This window comes from Salvia hispanica, chromosome 4 (assembly GCF_023119035.1).
Source record: "Salvia hispanica cultivar TCC Black 2014 chromosome 4, UniMelb_Shisp_WGS_1.0, whole genome shotgun sequence".
Lineage (NCBI taxonomy): Eukaryota > Viridiplantae > Streptophyta > Magnoliopsida > Lamiales > Lamiaceae > Salvia > Salvia hispanica.
Genome location: NC_062968.1, coordinates 37328586 through 37347054, shown reverse-complemented (window position 1 = coordinate 37347054; position 18469 = coordinate 37328586). Strand labels below are relative to the sequence as shown.

At 35.9% G+C, this 18469-nt stretch overlaps 3 protein-coding genes across 4 annotated transcripts; 2 read left to right on the top strand and 1 right to left on the bottom strand.

The window, feature by feature from the left end:
- The first annotated feature begins 5505 nt into the window (after nt 1-5505).
- Nucleotides 5506-5958, top strand: LOC125221010. Its single transcript, XM_048123135.1, has one exon. The coding sequence runs from the start codon at nt 5506-5508 to the stop codon at nt 5956-5958; it is 453 nt and encodes a 150-aa protein (XP_047979092.1).
- A 1055-nt stretch (nt 5959-7013) lies between these two features.
- Nucleotides 7014-9330, top strand: LOC125218859. 2 transcript variants are annotated; one of them, XR_007176038.1, is made up of 3 exons: nt 7014-7278; nt 7489-7572; nt 9147-9330. XR_007176038.1 is itself a non-coding variant. In XM_048120639.1 (2 exons), the coding sequence occupies exons 1-2, from the start codon at nt 7059-7061 to the stop codon at nt 9257-9259; spliced, it is 333 nt and encodes a 110-aa protein (XP_047976596.1). In that variant the 5' UTR covers nt 7014-7058; the 3' UTR covers nt 9260-9330. The 2 variants fall into 2 exon arrangements, 1 of the variants encoding a protein (XP_047976596.1); XM_048120639.1 differs by lacking the exon at nt 7489-7572.
- Nucleotides 8724-17929, bottom strand: LOC125218860 (protein ROS1A-like). The gene is made up of 19 exons (XM_048120640.1): nt 17315-17929; nt 14977-16662; nt 14490-14891; nt 13755-13845; nt 12281-13670; nt 12091-12170; nt 11714-11965; nt 11561-11629; nt 11432-11468; nt 11256-11338; nt 10957-11042; nt 10463-10838; nt 10215-10251; nt 10078-10135; nt 9775-9914; nt 9533-9598; nt 9326-9440; nt 9198-9236; nt 8724-9064 (listed from the first exon to the last, which is right to left on the bottom strand). Exons 1-19 carry the CDS (start codon nt 17877-17879, stop codon nt 8946-8948), a joined length of 5691 nt encoding a protein of 1896 aa, XP_047976597.1. The 5' UTR covers nt 17880-17929; the 3' UTR covers nt 8724-8945.
- Nucleotides 17930-18469: the final 540 nt, after the last annotated feature.

Here is an 18469-nt window from a genome sequence, read left to right as displayed (position 1 = left end):
AAAGTATTCTACACTTTTCCTAACAATGAATTATGTAATCGTACGGATGTGTTGTTATCGGATCAACATGAGAAGGGAGAACAATCCAATCTTAACTTGATCCTAATGTATTAAGGATTGGGTTGATCCGATAACGACTCAACCTAACAAGGCCCAACCGAAATCCAATTTATTAAGAAAATTCTCAATCTGAACATGAACCGACATGCTACCTTCAAATTCGAACATAGCTCACACCCAACAGCAAGGGCAGACGTAGAAATCATCACTAATAAGGGATATTATGTAAAAATTTACATAAAATTTATATAGATTTTAAAAAACTAAAAAAAAAATTAGTTTATGTTTTTAGGAGCTTAAGCCCCTAGACCATCCTATGTGTGTCCGCCTATGCCCGACAGCACACTAAGTTACGGGTTGACATGACACAAACCCGGTTTACATAATTAATACTCTCTCCGTCCCACTTTAGGAGTCCCGATTATCATTTTTGGATGTCCCACTTTAGGAGTCCCGGTTGGAATATTCTATAAATGGTATTAGGTCCCACATTCTACTAACATTTTTCCACTCACATTTTATTATAAAAATAATATAAAAAAGTAGGATCCACATTCCACTATCTTTTTTCACCAACTTTTCTTTACATTTCTTAAAATCCGTGCCGAACTCAATCGGGACTCTTAAAGTGGGACGGAGGGAGTATATGATACTATACCGCGATTAAACCCAATTTACATGATTGGACCTAATTTTTAATATAACTTACACGATAAAAAATTGATTCAAACGTGATTTACATGAACCTAGAGGTTAAAATTAAAGTATATTTTTATTAAAAATAATAGAAATAATCAAGTTAGTTATTATATTTTGTCATGTTACCTGAACCTAAACCAAAATTATTGGACTCATAACATGTCAATTCAATAACGACACAATTCCAATAAAACTCGACCAAAATTCATTTATTGTTGGTGTTAGTGTTAGGGTAGAAAATTGTCAGTCGTGATTGAATATCCATCTATTTTTTTAAATAATATAAAAATATTTATTATTTGACGAAGATAGCATGTCAAGAAATGATGTTAATCAACCCTCTACAGATTTATGTAAATCTAGAAAAGAAGAATAAAAAGAATTTTGTTTGCCTCGAATCTTTTAGATGAAATAAAAAAAAGTATGATTAATGACTCGCCGCCACACTCTAGCTTCCCCGCTCCTCTGTCACAACTCCATAGCCGGCAGGACGAGAAGAAGGTTGGGAAGCACGATGGGTATTGGCAGGAACGGGTGTGAGTAAAAGGCTGTGGTGCAGGAGGTGAAGCTTGAGGTTGTGGAGAGATAAGTAACAAAAGAAGAAAAAAGCGAATAGAAATAATTGAAAAATGAAATGATCTAAAAGAATTGAAATAAGTACTTCCTCCATCCCATTCAAGATGACCACGTTCTTGAGTGGCATGAGATTTTAGAATGAGTTGTTAGATGAAATAAAGTAGAGATAAAAAAAAGATAGTTGAATATTTTAATAAAGAGAGATGAGAGAGAAGGTATTTCTAAAATTAAAAAAATGGTCATCTTAATTGGAAAAAAAAAATAAGAAAAAGTGGACAGTTGAATGAGAGGGAGGGTGGTTTGCTTCTATGTAGTTGTTTCAACTACACACATATTTATACCTAGTAACCCTACTTTTTAACTATCATATTTTACATGGGAATAATAATTATTTTTGTCTATATTTTATTTTATCAATTAATTGTTGTTAATTCTTAATATATATAGATTGTCATTATTGCAGATTGCTATCAATTAGTACTTTTTTAGTTGTTATTTAGATTATTGGATGTTTTGTTATTGTTATAGACATAGAATTTTGATTATGACTATTTCTAATGCAAAATTAAATATGATTGAAGACTAGTAATAAAAATATTGATATTCGGACAATCGAACTTAACCAATTGAAATATTAAATTTAGTTTATTTTAATAAAATAATTTCAACTCAAATTTCATTTTTCAGTTTTTGAAGAATTTAGATTGGATGGCTTGGCTTTTAAAAGGAAAAAGAAAAAACAGAACAAGAGTAAGTACAAAAGTTTCATCAATATTTCAAACTCATACAAAATCTTTAATCAATGTTTTAAATTATAACAAAAGTTTCAAGATTACATAAATAATCTATACATATATAAAATGCGAGTTTTGAAAGGTTTTGAATAACTATTTTGTGCAAGGGATGTAAATGCAATAAATAAAAACTGCAAAAGTAAATTTTGATTAAATAAATTTAGCTGTGAAAATACTTTAATGTACTAGCAGTTATAATGATTATTTCCATTAATTGCTTTTAATTCATTTCATTCGTAATACAATATTCTTTATAATTATGAAATAATTAATTGAGCCGTTTATTCTTCTATTGAAATTTATCATTTTTACACTATACAACAACACATTGGACATGTTGAATACATTGGATTACGTAATTTAATCACAGTTGATATTTGGCTACTACAGTCATAATTTCAATTAATGTGAATTACACTAAAGATAAATTTTCAGTTACAGTAATTAAAAAATGAAACTGCCACCAATCAAATGTGAGTTACACATAATAAATTTCAATATGAATACTATTAAGAAAAGCCTCTATATATATGCCCTATATTATCTCACAACTCCAAATATTCACACATCATACATTATACTTCCTCCCACGGTAATCAACTTCCCCAAAATTTGGCAAAATTTCATGTATCCAAAGGTATGGTATCATTTCTAGCTTATGGAGTAATTCCTTTCCTCATCGCATTCTCTATACATGTTGCATCACTGAATTTTTTCTATAAAAAAATTGTGATTATTTATCTATTTTAAGCACTATTTTTGTGCAATTATTATGTTCCTAATATGTGATCTTATCAGCAAAAAATGAAATTTTGGGATTTACCTTTCTCGATGATCTACATCCTAACAATACTTCTGAGTCATTAAAAGACCCGTGAAAGACGAAGGACATGGGGTGTTGTGACTACAATAAAGAGTGAGTAAGGCTAAAATGGAAGATATTGACGTTGACAGCGAGCTGATAGCGGCAACTACTAGCAAGAAATCTTCAAGAAACAAGGATGTAAATGGTGTAAATGGTTAAAATTGGCACGAGGGAGAAACAAGGATAGAGAATTTCTAAAAATTTGTGTAAATTTTTCTAATTGGATTTTTCTCTTTTCTCTTTGCATTAAGTAAATATATGTAACCTATAACATGTTTTCTAAATTTCCATACCTAACTAAAATATGTTTGCACACCTCAACTTTCAAATAAATAAATTTAATTAAAAGTTTTAATATCACACTTTATTCATACTCCCAAGTTATATATATTTATGATTTTATATTTCATGTCATAATACTTATCACAAAATACGAAGTTAATATAAAGAAAAATTAATGAGTCGTGCAACACACCGGGTTGATACTAGGGTTTAGGGTTTAGCTAATAATAATCAATTAAGATTATGGATTGAATATGATTATACATGATTTCTAATGCTTTTTATTTATATCATAAAGTAATATGTTTTAATTACTATTTATTAGGTAGATAAATGTTCTTTCATTTTTTGTGATGTATAGTTGCATTTGAAAGGTTTTAGAAATTGTTGGTGATCTTTGTCTATAAATACATGTTCTATCATTGTGGAAACCGTAAATGAGGTGGAGCAGGTGTCATATGAGAGAGTGAAAGACGAAGAACAAAAGACGTGAGTCGGAGATAGTGGAGAGAGAGTTGTGCAAAAGATGGTAAAAGGCAAAGAGCACTTTTAAATCCTTTTTGAAGATCATTCTATTTTAGTGATATTATTTCATATCTAAGTATTTTCTTCATGTTAATTTTTTTTAATTTTTTCGTCTAGGCTACAGTATTTTGTTTTTTACAAATAAAGAAATCACATAAGTTGTTGACTATCTATAATATTTTGAAGCTACAGCTTTACACATTCGTCGCCAACTTCGTCACTTCCATAATTTTCATGCAAAGAAAAATACCTAACAACGAAATGGCTAAAGGAAGCAAAGAAGACAAAAATCATAAATATCACATTTGCATTTGCACATACGCATAAATCATCAATTTAGAGATTAAGGAGAAAAATAAGGCTGAAGAAGAGTCGTGATAGATGTGGTTTGTGTTTTTTGTTTGTTTTGTTATTCATTATTTATTTTTTTATGGCGATATTATTGTCTTAATTATATTTTGTAGTGGTATATTAAATAATTATACCAATTGAATATTATTAGTAATTTAATATTAAAGTATGTTGTATTAAGGATGGTAATTTTCTTTGTTGTAAAGACCTATATAAGTGTTGTAATTAATAAATATTTCATGTTGATTTAATTTAAACTTATTTAATTTTATATCGTTAATCCATATTGTGATTATAATGTATTACATTTTATTTTTTAATCTTATGTAATGATGTTATTTTTTATTTTATGTTACTTATTCACAATGTCTAATTAATAAAACAAAAATATTTTATGTCGCGCATAGCGCGTGGGCTAAAACTAGTGATATTAAATGGCTAAAATGAAGACTAAGAAATTAGGATACAATGTAGTACTATTAATTTAAAACATTAATAAACCTTTTGTGCTCCTCCGTCCTACGTCTTGAGCACTCATTTTGAAAAATAATACTCCATCCGCTCTAAAAAAGTTGAGTCATATACCTTTTTAGTCCGTCCCAACAAAGTCGAGTCATTTCCTTTTTTAACAAAAGACAAAACATCTAATCACTCTTTTTCTATTCCATCATTTACTTTACTCTCTCTTATCTTTCCTACTTTTTTTCATCTCTCATATTTATTTAATATAAATTCTTAACCTCCGTACCCAAAAGTTTTGTCTCAACTTTTATGGGACGGAGATAGTAAATAGTTAAAGCAGGGAGAGAGTAAGTAAGAGAGATAATAATGTTAAATGAAGAGTAAAGTAAATATCTCTTACTTTACTCTCTCTCCATTTTAACTATTCCCTCCGTCCCAACTAAGTTGAGTTACAACTTTTGGGCATGGAGATTAAGAATTGTGTTGAAAAGGAAGAAAGATAAAGAGAGAGTAAAGTAAATGATGAAATAAAGTAAAAATAATTAGATATTTTATATTTTGTCAAAAAAGGAAATGATTCAACTTAATTCCAACTCAGAGCCGATGGCTAGCAGCTGATTCAATTTATCTTGGGCAACTCTACCAGGAATGAGAAAAAAAGTTGAAAATATTTGTGATTAAGAATGTCACACTAGCGGGCACAAGGGCACACATCCAACGATTGTGTTGGAGGCCATTGCCGACCAATGGTTGTGGATCTGGCATGCCTACTTTGGAGTCGCTGGGTCGAACAACGACCTCAATGTGTTGAACGAGTCTCCATTGTTCTACGACTTGTGTGCCGGGCGAGCGCCTACCGTAGAGTTCACGACCAACCACCGTCGGTACACTATGGGGTACTATCTGGCAGACGAGATCTACCCTCGATGGCCCGTGTTCGTGAAGACCATCACATGTCCGACAACGAACATGAGGAAGTTGTTTGCCAAAAAGCAAGAGGCGGCTCGGAAAGATATGGAGCGCGCATTCAGAGTCCTCCAATCACGTTGGGCTATAGTGAAGGGTGCGGCCCGTGGTTGGCATTGTCCAATAATCGTCGACATCATGTATGCATATATCATAATGCATAACATGATCGTTGAGTACGAGGAAGAAAACGTCACTTTCTGGAGCGACAATCCGCTCGCCAGCACCAGCAGTAGCTACATTGTCACCGACCCGCCCGTGCAAGGTGTTCCTCCCGACGTGCGCAATGTCATGGCCTGTTCAGCGGCGATGCGCCAAGAAGAACTACACACACGCCTCCAAGCGGATCTAATTGAAGAAATTTGGAACCGCAATTGACTTATGTTGTAATTTTCTATTTTTCGATTGAACAATGAATTTTCCCGATTTTAATTGTTCAACGTATTCTATTTTACGATTAAAATATGTTGTAGTTGTGAATAGTGCAAATGAATAGTTGTGGTCCGAGTTGTGGCTTGCGGGGTTAATGGAGTTATGGCCTGGAACCCCAAATTTGGGGGAATGATGACGTGGAGGGGACTTGCGACCCAAATCCGGGATGGGGTTAAGGATGCCCTTAGGCTTGCAAGATTATATCTTATGATTAAATGTGTAGTGTTTAATTTATGAGATTAAATCCCATAAATTAATTTTAATAGATAATCATGTGATAACTATTTATAGCTAACCCTTTCAACCAAAATTATCTCGCAGGTTAATCATAGATTATAATTTACCATAAAAATAGATCATATTTTCTTTTTTCGTCCGTCCCATAGAAATAGTCCATATCCATTTATGGTAACTTTTTTTTTCTTCTTCTCTTTTACTTTATTATTTATGGTCCACCACCTACTTCACAATTTCAACTACTTTTTCACCTTCTCTTTTACTTTACTAATTATACATTAAAATCCATACCAATCCTAAAACGTTTATTTCTATGAGGGACAAAGAGAATATATTTTATCTAAGAAATTGAACATCGTAGTACATTTTTCAATCACGTTTTTAACAAACCCGCGACGAATTTATCTTATGTTAACAAAAGGTATCACTTTATGACGGTTCGATGATCAGGACATCAGTTCAATCGAGATAAAATATTATTGGGGAAACTCTTTATTGGTTGTACTCACATGTAAATAATTAATTTACCTGTACTCACATGTAAATAATTAATTCATAAATCAATCGATATAGAAGCGTTTCGTAACTGTCTCTATTAAAAGTAATGGTTTCGTTATCGTAGTTATTTATTGATAAAGTTGTTTAATCAAACTTTTAATTATTAATTATTCCTTAAAAAGAACTTTATTTAGATCTTTCATTGCATATATAGAAAATGGTGCTTTGGGTCATAAATTAGTTGCTAACAATAGTTGGGCTTTAGATCTACATCGGCGAACCAAGTATCCCTAACCATCAACTCTTCAACAATGCGATTCAAATCTCAAACGCCGAAACGAAAAAAAGGAGGGAACTCCATAATCTGCAAGGCGGCAAAACTTAACCACAAACACCTCTCTCTCTCTCCAAGAGTCAAGGACTACAGACGTTGCGCGGAAGTATTATCGGAAGAGGCAGTCGCTTCTAATCTACCGTCTGCTTCCGATTCATCGCCGGGAGACCTCAGGCTGGATTCCGTGCTGTCAAACGGTACGCACAAATATTAACTTTCTCCGTCGGTTACATACGCATTTACGAACTCTATTGGTGTGATATGGTCATAGACTCATAGTTGGTTGATTCGATCTTAATCTCGAAAAAGCAGAGTGATGAGTTTTTCTCACAAACCTTATTTGAATGACGATAACGTTTTCTGCCTGTAAATTTAAAGTTCTCCCCCTTGCGTTTTCTACTTTGTAGGTTTTTTTTGTTGAGATTAGTTTGCGCATGCGAAGTAGTAGTTCCAGAGAGTACAACTATACAAACGCAGTTCCGTTGTCACAGGTATCGGCTGCGGTGTTAAAATGTGTGTTTCCGCATCTTCATGTTGAGCTCTGCTTTAGAGTATTTGCAATATGGCCTCTTATAACACAACGAGAGATTCTAAGTAGTAATCAGCAAAATATTTTGATAAGAGGTTTATTTGCATTAAAATTAGAAGATTGCAAAAGATCGCTCTGATATCTATGCATTCAGGCGGATTCATTCGAATTTTCGCATTACTAGTTGAATCACTTTTCCAATTACTAGCCTGGTGTTGCAATTGGGATTAGGGAATTGAGTTGTCCTCTAGCCTGAAGATCATGATAGGAATGAAGCACTTTTGAACACATCTTATTTTCCCCATCCTTTTTGAAAATGCTGAAAGATTTGTTTGGAAATGAACATCTGGTACAATAAGAAATGCATGCGATACTCGAGCATGTATGCACATCGTTTTACTTGTGAACATTGAGTAATGATGTTGTGCATAACTAATCTCTGGGATATGGTGTAAGAGAAGTAATGCTACACGCTGCTTCTCCGTGGAAGATGGTACTTTCTCTAACGTCCTTGGGTTTGTCAAGGCACTTGCTGTCTATATGTCTAATAATGCCCTAATTTCTTTTAAGTCTCCTTTTATTCTCTAGATATAGTAATAAAAGTTTAACTAATTCTGGATCGTTTCAATGAAGTGTTATGTTTATGCCTGGAAAATGTGTCTTTAATTCCACTCTTATGTAAAATCATGGTTTTCTTGATAAATTGGACAGAGTGTAGATCATGGACAGTTTATGATATTTGTATTTTGCACATATGTTTTTCTAATGTAACTGTGCCCTTGAATGGTATATGGTAAAACTATGCCCTTCTAATGTAACTATGTCATAGAGATTATACTGTTTATACTTTATACAGGTTGACTTCACTTGATTGAAAACAATACTTTCTTCCATTTACCAAGGATTGAAGTGATATATAATCAATTTTCTATTCCCTTTACCAAGTGTTGAAGTGCTATATAATCAATTCTCTCTATATTTAAAAATGTCCCTAGTGATTCTCTCAGCCATCCAGAAGGATCTCATCTCATAAATATCATTTTGTCTGTAGCAAGATCTACCTTAATCATTGATAATGACAATACAGTGCATCTTATCAAAGTTATACAACTATTGTTCAAATCGCAATTAATCTTATTTCAAGCAACAAATGAAATGAAATGGCAGTTCCTAGATCCCTACAAGATGCCAAGATTCAGTAGTTGGTAATAAAATGAGATAATTTGCAATGTGTACAACCTAGATATTCATTTATATGATACAGGAAAATCCACCATGCTATTTGCTCTTAGCTGCTCACTGTTCAACCATGGCCTAACTAACTGCTGTCTATGCCTAGCTCTCATCTGTCTTCCCTTTCCCTTTGGCTAGCTTGCTGGCAGGGAAGTGCAATCTGGCAATCAGGGGACGAGGAGCTCTAGTTTTCCTGTCAAAGCCCCTAACACAGACAAACCCTGAAACAAGAAACATCAGCTAATTATGACATACAGGTTGTAAAATGGTTGCTCTTATGCTGTCTTATGTTTTTTCTACAAGGTTCTAGTGCATGGAGCTTAGATGAGAACATCATTCAATATCCAGACATACCTCTCCAGAAGCAGTACTGGATTCCCTCCGTGGACAGACCTGATGAACAAAAACAATACTAGGTATTGTTAAACTTTCTGAAACCAAACCTCCATGTCTAGTTATTAAACTGTATCTTCCTCTGTTACCTTTAAAAATAGTCGGTATTGATGTTCCAAAGTACACTGTTCGCCTTGGCAAGTTCCATAACCACTTTCTTGGTATATCCATTGGGGATAGGCTGCTTTCATGGTCAGAAAATACCTACAAGTGTCGAATCATGTATATAAAAGCAGTGCAATAGTATCTTTAGTGCGCAAAATATTAATTTGAATGAAAGAATTTGTCCTACTGACCTCATTTACTTGAAAATATGTTCCATTTAGTGGAAAGCTTCCTCGCATGGCTGTTCTGCATGGTATCTGTGATGTTGTTGATTGTTAGATTTGTTAGCTGAGAAATCAAGTCTACTGGTACTGCGATCAGCAGCATAACCATAAAAGTCTAATTTAAACAGAACGCAAATAGGATCAGGGAAGATGTGTATTAGTATTGCTCCTTAAACACAATTTCATTGCTACTATGATAGTATCTATACCAGAAGAGTTCCCCTAACAGTTTGAGAATTTGCTTCTCGTGTGCAATTGCATGATGCACAGGTTTCATCTGTGCAGAGCTTCTCGAGTTCTTGGGAGCTGCATCTTCTCTCGGGTGGTTCAATAGAATCCATTGTTTCACCTGGCACAGAGCATTTATCAGAGCTGGATATTCTTAAAATAACTGAGTCAAATGGTGATTCCATTTTCTGTCTTTAAGATCTTTTGATACAGTTTTCACTGTTTCGAGCAATGGGTAGTTTACTTCATTGTTTTAGGTATTTTTAGGGTATGTGTTTTCATACCTGGGGTCCATATAGCAAGAAGGTAGGGACAAGGATCGTCAGGTTCCCGTTTATCCATCTGCATTTTAAAAATTTGTTGGAGTCTGAAAAACACCTTATGCCATTATGCATGTTTGTTGTAAGATAGAATCACTAACCCCTTCTAGCAGTGGATGCGAATCTGGAAGCTCATAGCTGTACAAAGAGAAAATGGTCATAAGATGCTCCAGATTATCAAACATGTCATGTCTAGACTACCTAAACTTCATTCTTAGTTTGAATTATATGGAATCCTTTGAGCTAGCTTACTTCTATTAGGAGCATTGTCATGCTCAATATTTGCTGTTTAACAACTGCATTAGTTGTGTGACTTCCCAAACTTAAGATGTTAGGATTGTCTACTTACACTTGATGCTCTGTTCGGAGCCGGCTAACATTTTTAAGCTTTGGCACTGGTATTGAAGCAGCTTCTGAAGTTAAAGCTACTAAGGCCTTTGACATCTCTCCTTCCTGCAGTTCTGTATTTTGCTGCATGATTGTCTGCAAGTTGTGAGTGAACTCTTCCATGTTCAGTTGGATGGTGGGGATCTCATCAGGATCTTCACCAAAAGCACTCTCAATATCACATTCTGGATCTTGCATATCATCTGGTTCTGGTGTGGTGGGAACTTCGACAATAGGCTCTGGTGTTTGTGGTTCTTCAATGATGGGCATAGAGTTGCTTACTCTAGATCTAGGATCCATTTCTTCAGTTTGAGGAGATGTCAACTGCAAGTTTCCTACTCTAGATTTAGGATCCATTTCTTCAGTTTGAGGAGATGTCAACTGCAAGTTGCCTAACTCTAGATTTATGATCCATTTCTTCAGTTTGAGGAGATGACAACTGCAAGGTATCCATACTTCTGACTGGATTTTGATCAGCTTTCTTATCTTCAGCTGTACACACGATGCTTTTGTCCTGTGGTGCTGGGAGAGCAAGTCTTGCACTACATGCACATTTATAAGATTCCATTAATAGTGTGGTTCGCAGTTCGCTCATGTCATTGACTCAAGGGAATCAATTGATTACTGATCTAAAAGGTTTTATGTATTGCTGGTGTGGCTTCACAAATGCATTTTCCGTCCTTTTCTTAATAATGAGAGGTAACAGAAATACTTCCAGAATTTTGAAAACGAGTTCAGTAGTTCATAATATAAACCTTGCATATGCACTTGCAAAGTGCCTGCATTCTCCCCTCATTGGACATGCATTGCAATTTGGCCTGTTCTTTGTGCAAAATACCTGAGACAGTGATGCTTTTGTACTTATTATTTTATGAAAAAATTACAGGGTGTCTTGGAATATACAAAAGATTCTCAGATAACCATGTCATACCTTTCCAAAAGTGATCATTTGATAATGTAGTTCATATCTGTAATGAGAGAGAGATGACAAGTCAATGAAGATAACTTGTACTGTTATTTCAACATTAAGCATCCATCTGAAGAAGGAAATATTAATTACAGTGTTTTTTGATCAAGCTTGCAGAGCCTGGGCCACAGATATTTCTGAATTGACTCCAATATAGGGTACCTTTACAAAAAATCAGGTCAAGTCAGTTATCTGTCTGGTTCTACATTGTTATGGGGAAATATGATAGCTACGAAAAATACTCACAGTTCTAGTAGATGTAGCTGAAGTGACTCAGGCAATGGTCGAAGAGGAACCCACCCTAATCGTACTGCTATACGGCCAACATTGGTGTCGACCTTTTCAATTGTTGCAGATACAGTTAATAATATTTTTTTCTTTGAGCAAGGCATTGTAAATGAGGTAAGACTTACTGGAAAGGCAAGGTGATGAAGGGTCAAAAGCCGTACACACTCCACACTCTTCAAACCCAAACCTCTTACGCTCAATAGGTACTCTCTGAAAATTGAAGGCAACAATTAGGTGCTTATGCTATTTTGGATCTATGGACATAGCTAATAAGAAAACAAACTTTTATTTTTCTTCTTTTTTTTTGTTCTGAGAAAATGTTAATGCATACTTACTTTGCTTTATCTGGTGGAACATCCCTAAGCCATTCCAGATCAATACTTCCATGGTCTCTAACTAGGCGGTTGAGGAAATCCTGCACAGTTGTTCAACAGATGGTCAGCTATAAATGGGAGCTTTCTAGCTACCTTTGCAATAAATAGTAATGAGATTAAATTAAATATGACACAACTATCTGTTGGATACCTTGATTCTTTCTGCCAGCATATTGTTCATTCCCCTTTCTTTAATAGTTTGAGCGATCTCGTTAACATCTGCACATCGAATGGCATCCCAATCCACCGAGTCCAAGGTACAGTCTGTTCTTTCTCTTTTTCGTCCACCAAAGAGTGCCTGCTTTCTTAATTGATCCCAATCAACTTTGATCTCCTTTTCTTTACTGATTCTTTCACCTATTGAATTGGGTCCATTAATCGTTTGCTCAGGATGGCTATTGAGGCCATTCTTATTTGAGCTTACTTCCTTATGCTCTGAGTGTTTTACACTGTCAATGTTGGTACTACTAGCTGTAGCATCCATCAGATTTTGATGGGTGTTTTTTTCTGAACCCTCCTGCATCTTCTTCTGTGCTAGTGCTTGGCCTCTTTGTTTGTCAACTTTCATTTGATTTATCTCAATTTGCTGGTTGCTGCTTGAGTGAGCAATTGAACTGGGAAGATTTGGAACCCCAAATTCAATAGTTGTTGACTTCCGAGATGTTCCTGATGCTGATTCTGAAGACTGTTCACTTATTTCACCTGTACAAAGTTCTTTCTCGCTGGAACTATCTGAGAACTTACTGTTTTTCTGATACAAGTCAAAGCCTGGTGATTGTGCTCCCAAAACTGGAACATGATACAAAGACGTCTTATTACACGATGCAATAGTTTTAGCAGGTACAGTAGAGTTTCCTAAATAATCTTCATTCTGCAAGCTGCAAGGCAAGCTTTCTGATGGTATATAGCATCTTCCATTGGGATTTCTTTTTTCACTGCCTTCTCCATGAATCCCCTGTAATACATTTTCCGCAATCTCTAGAAGCTTTGTGAAAGATGTTGGGCTAGTCAGACAATTTGGTTTAACCCTAGCTGCCGGCTCTTCTTCTGAGGTGCTAAATAAGCAAGAATCACTTTTTCCTGTGGTTTGTGCTGCTATTGGGGAAACTGCGGAGTTATGAGAAGAAATCTCCAGCGTCTGAGAGAAAAGGGTGTCTTCTGTGTCTCTACCATCCTTGTTCAAACAGACAGATCTGTTTACTATAATTTTTTCACAGGAAATAACTGGAGCAAGAGAAGTATTTGCTGCTTGCCCTCGGAAGTTACCCTGTACAGAACTGTCATTGCCTGACGCATTTAGAGAGGGTATCACACTGTTCGCTTCCCTAATACTGCTTTCTTCAAAATCTTGAAGTGTTTTAGTATCATCACTGCAGACTGTCTTATTTAAGATCTCTTTGGTCAACACGATGTTCCCTTCAGATTCAAGTGCACAGACCTCAGTCTCATTGGTTGCGCCATCTGATCTATCATTACGTAGTTCTGCTGAGTGGATGCTTGGCCTAGCAGGGAATGTAGCAGCAAGTGACATAAAGGCGGAGCTGCAAGGGTCAAGTGCATCGTGATTTTATATCTGCAGGTCAGAACCTAGGCATAAGTACATAGGTAGTTGATGTTAAACTAACCTGGAAAGATGATCTGAAACATTCTGAGTTAGGAAAACACCAACTACTGAGTCAACAACTGATCCCTTCCATGGAGAAAAGCGCCTGTCTCCTGTGGAAGAAAATCACAAAATGTTTAGGTTTAAAGATTTCAATGATACGGAAGTAGATGTTAGGGGGAAAAGTTCCAAATGCAGCAGCAGACTGAACCTTTTTTATGACAACTAAAACTTTTTAGTTTATTAAATTGATAAGTTAATTTGTTCATTCTCCACTTCAATGGAAAACCAAACCGAGATTGGCAGTTAGTATCTTGTATTGTGCATGTTAAATGTATTGTATGTATAGTTGTATTGATCAGTCTCCTAATACTTACCTCTAGATTCTGTCTGTATTTCCAGGAAGAACTCATGTTTCTATTTTGTTGTTAGAGATTTTATAACTATAAAGTTAAAAGGAGAGATGGTGTAGAGAATAAAAGATTTTTCCATTATTTACTTAAGCTTTCAGCATCTAGTTGAAATACTGAGGGATAGAGCAAAAGAGATTCCATTTCTTCCAGTTCTCTTGAGTGCTCAACTTATTGACTATTTTCACATCTTAGCTCTAAGAATATTAAAGCATATAAATGAATAATATTATCAACAATACTCATTTTCCTTATTTCTTACCTGATTCTATCTTAGTTACTGTTAGTGAGTCAAAGAAGGGCCTTTATCAGCCCCATTATAGGGTTAGCATATGACTTTGGGTTACCTTGTACAAGATGCATGCGTGCAATGAATGAATCTGCTCTTCCAATGAATACTCTTCGTTCTTCCTCCCACCATTTTGTATTTTCTTCATTGGTCCCATTGATGCCTTCACTGTTTATATTTTCTAACAAAAGTTTCCACACTCTTGTTGTCTCATCATCAAGGTCAACTTTAGCCCGTGGTTTTCTTCTTCTCACTTGATCAAATGAAGCATCAAAAGGGACAACAGCTCCAGAATTTTGATATGGAACAAGAGCATAATGCTCTTTATAATATTTTCTGAAAAATGCATTATACTTTTCTGCTGTTATGCTGCTTTCAACATTTAGGTCTACTTGGCTGAGTTTATCAGCGAGTGAATCAACTAGAGACATGTTTTTCCATGTTAGAGCCGGTGGTGGTCCTGCATCATAAGTTGAAAGTCAGTCAAGTATATAAATACTGTAAGGTTGTTTTATTGATATTAGCATGACGAGCTTTATCAGTACCCATTGAAGTGCCAGCGGAGTTTTGGTGATTATACAAATTTTGCACTGTTGAATTGATAAGGATGCTTTTCTTTGACCGCTTCTTGGTTGCCATTGTTGATCGGTTGTTGGCCACAAGGGCTTCAATGCATGTAAATGGTTCGTTGAGACTTTCAATATTTTGTGGAGTTCTAGAAACTGTTGCTGCTTTGCTTGAAAAATTTAGCCACTGTTTACAGTTTTCCATTGGTGAAGCTACATTCCTCTGACAAGTAGGGGCTTTTGATCTTCTTCTCTTAATCCTTTGCGTGGGTTCCAAAGCTAACAGATCTTCATAAATTTGCCTACCATCAGTTGCATATTTAGCTGTTTGCAGATTAATAACCTGACTTTGGGAACCATAAGATCCCTGATTAGATGATGGAATAAACGTTTTGTTGCAAGAATCTCTGAGAGTTTGTCTTGCAAGTTTCCCACCAATGTTTGAGTACTCTGCAATCTGCATGCTGTATGTTACTGTACTGTATATCTTCTCTGTCCTCTTTTTCTTATAGATAGCTGGAAAATGTAATCCAGGTGTGCCAGCATCTGCTTTCTGTGTTAAAGTAGAAAGGTACGCCTGCAGAGAATTATATGATGTTCCTGATTCGTTTCTGTTGCAAAGTGCTGCTTCCACATTTTTATCCATGTTATGTCTTTTTAAACATGTGCTGCTGTTGATGGAGTCACTAGGGCTTTTTGGTGTCAATTGGCCATCAGGATTCATGCCCACTTGAATAGTATTAGCCTCTTTATCACGTGTAACGTCTGAGAATACTATTTGGCATTTCCCTATGGAAGACACACTTTGATCTGTTGGCATGTGGTTTTCCTTTAGTGTGTTTAGCAAGGGGCTCTGGGGATGCTGTTCTGTTTCTGGCCGATCTTTTGGTCTGAAGTTACTAGCTTGCAATTCCCTTTCGCAATTTGAATTGGAATCTGGGGAGTTTCCATCTCTTACTGGGTCGTCTGAGTTGAAATTCAGAGATCTTCGAGTACGCTGCCCCCCCTGTATTTCTGTTGTTTTAGTGGTTTCCTTATCAGTGTCATCTTCAGAGTTGCTGATTCCTTTTCTTCTTCTGTGCTTTCTCTTTCTTAAAGAAGTTTCATTAGAACTAGGAGTTTTATTATCTGGCTCAGCTCCATTGGTTCCTAATCCCCCTCCCAAGGGGCTGTTAACACCATTTTTCCGAACATACTTCCTCTTGACTCTCGTGGTGTCCTGAGGAACACTAGTTTTCTGTGCACTTGATTTAGGAGCTCTTTTCTTTTTACCCTCAACTATGACCTTTGGCCTGTGCTTTTTCCTCCTAGTCTTCTGCTGAGGGGTTTTGAGCAAATCAGCTTCTTCCGTGTCTCCCTTGCCAAGCTTGTGATTCTCCTGCAACTCTGTTGAAGTGACCTCACTAAATTGATCGTTCACCAGAGGGGACTTTTCTTTCTCATGCAGCCGCATCACTCCATCACTCATATTGTTGTTCTTTTCTCTCGTACGTGCTTCATCTATTGTTGAATGTTTCATTGCAGGCTCCTGCTGGCCACCTCTGTTTGTCTTCTCTGGTGTTTTAGGTTCACACTGACACGGAGTACTTGTCCTCAAAGCTGCATCGGTAATCATTCTGGGTGGTGAATTGAGATTGAGTAAGTGCCCAGAGGCGAGTGAACTATCTGTTAGACACAAGAGTAGATCCATATTCAATAGAGGAGATAAAACATAGCATGCATAAGTAGAAATGTTGTTTCATGTGTTAAACAAAGTGTGAAAAAGTAGTTGAATGTATTAATGAAGAGGAAAAAGGTAATTGAACTAAACTAAAAATGTGACATCTTTTGTTCGACAAACTAAAAAGAAAAATGTGACATCTAACTTGGGACAATGGAGTATAGTTATAGAGAGCATCTTCAAGATGCGTGCCTTCACCTACTTCTCTTTTGCTGTGTGACACATTGGTTTTCTATACCAAGGAAAGCTTCCCCCAGTTTGACTGTCACACAGTTTACATGATGCATTAATGCAAACATTATTGCTGTCTAGTGTCAAGTGAATATTGAACCTAGTAAATCCTTGCACTACTTTTTTGCTTGATTGTAAAGTGACATTTTCTTATCATATTTTATACACTGGGCTTCTACAACTTTTCAAATGGGAAGCTTCAAGTTCTATTTAATGTGTTGGGAACTGAGTTATGGCAGCTCTTGAGCAAGTTACCCAAATCAAGGTTCTTCACTTGTAGATAGCAGAACAGATACAAGTCAATGTCATTGTTAAAGAAAACATGTAGACATGCATTTTTCTGTGTTAATCAAATAGTGAACTTACCAGTGTCAGTGTTTAGTATTCTCCCTTGAGCATCAAAATTTGCTCCAAGCATGGTGTGTTGATCTTGCAGGGAGGTACTTCCAGAGCTTGTAGTAAACTGTCTTCCCTCAACTTGTGGACTGCTGCTCGTGGCAAAATTACTTTGCGTGAGGGCATTCCCCGTTTCTCCTGTTGATCCAATTACATTCAAGAGACTCCTAAATGAGACATTTGACCACTGGTCTGGGCCATTCATCGAACCTTTTCCAAACATGTGGGAATTGGCAGCCTCTCTGGCCACCCAACTCTCAAAACCAATCAGATTCTCCTCATAAACACGGGAATTGGTGGCCATGGCAACAGCGACTCTACTTGCATTATTTACACTCATTGAAGCATAACATGCAGGTTCCCTTTGGCATTGTGTCTGTTGCACAAATTCTTCTGATCCGGATAGACTTGCTCGAGCCGTCTGATTTTCTCCCTTGTTCGTCGAAGTGGCTTTAGCCGAGGTTTCCGGAATCCATGAAGAACCGATCTTGATCTCGCTCTGTTCTGAAACTGTATTTTTTCGTCTAACTGACATCCCACTACACCAGGACTGTGCTAAATTCCTATCTCCGCTCCTTCAGCTACAAATTAGGACCCGTTTGATAAGAAAGATGAGATATAAAAAAATATCTAAACCAAGATAAGAAAGGTGGACTTGCGTAGATAAATTTTTTTCATTGTTGTTTGATTGAAAAGAAATTATCTAGATTTGTGTAATATAGATAACAATAGCTTAACTTGATAAATTGATAAGTTACATAAACATGATTAAGGCTATAATTTTAGCAAGATTAAGGCAAATTAAATTATTTTCAAGGAATAAATTCTAGGAAGGGGATAATCTGCTGTTAATTCGAAAATACTATTCTTAGCAATTCTTTCTTTGAATTGGAAAGTCATCGCGTAGGATTTACCTAAAATTCGATTTCTGGTGAAGTTCTTGCAAACCAATTGTCGAGACACCGAACTGCAAAAGAGAAACTGAGAGCACGGCAAATTCGTAGAGAGAGAGATCAAAGCTTTTTATTCAGGTGTTAGAAAGCGAAAACCTCTGAAACCGATAAATCTTTTTTTTCTCGGTAATCAATTTGTAAGTGATGCTTCGATCTAACATCAGACGCACAA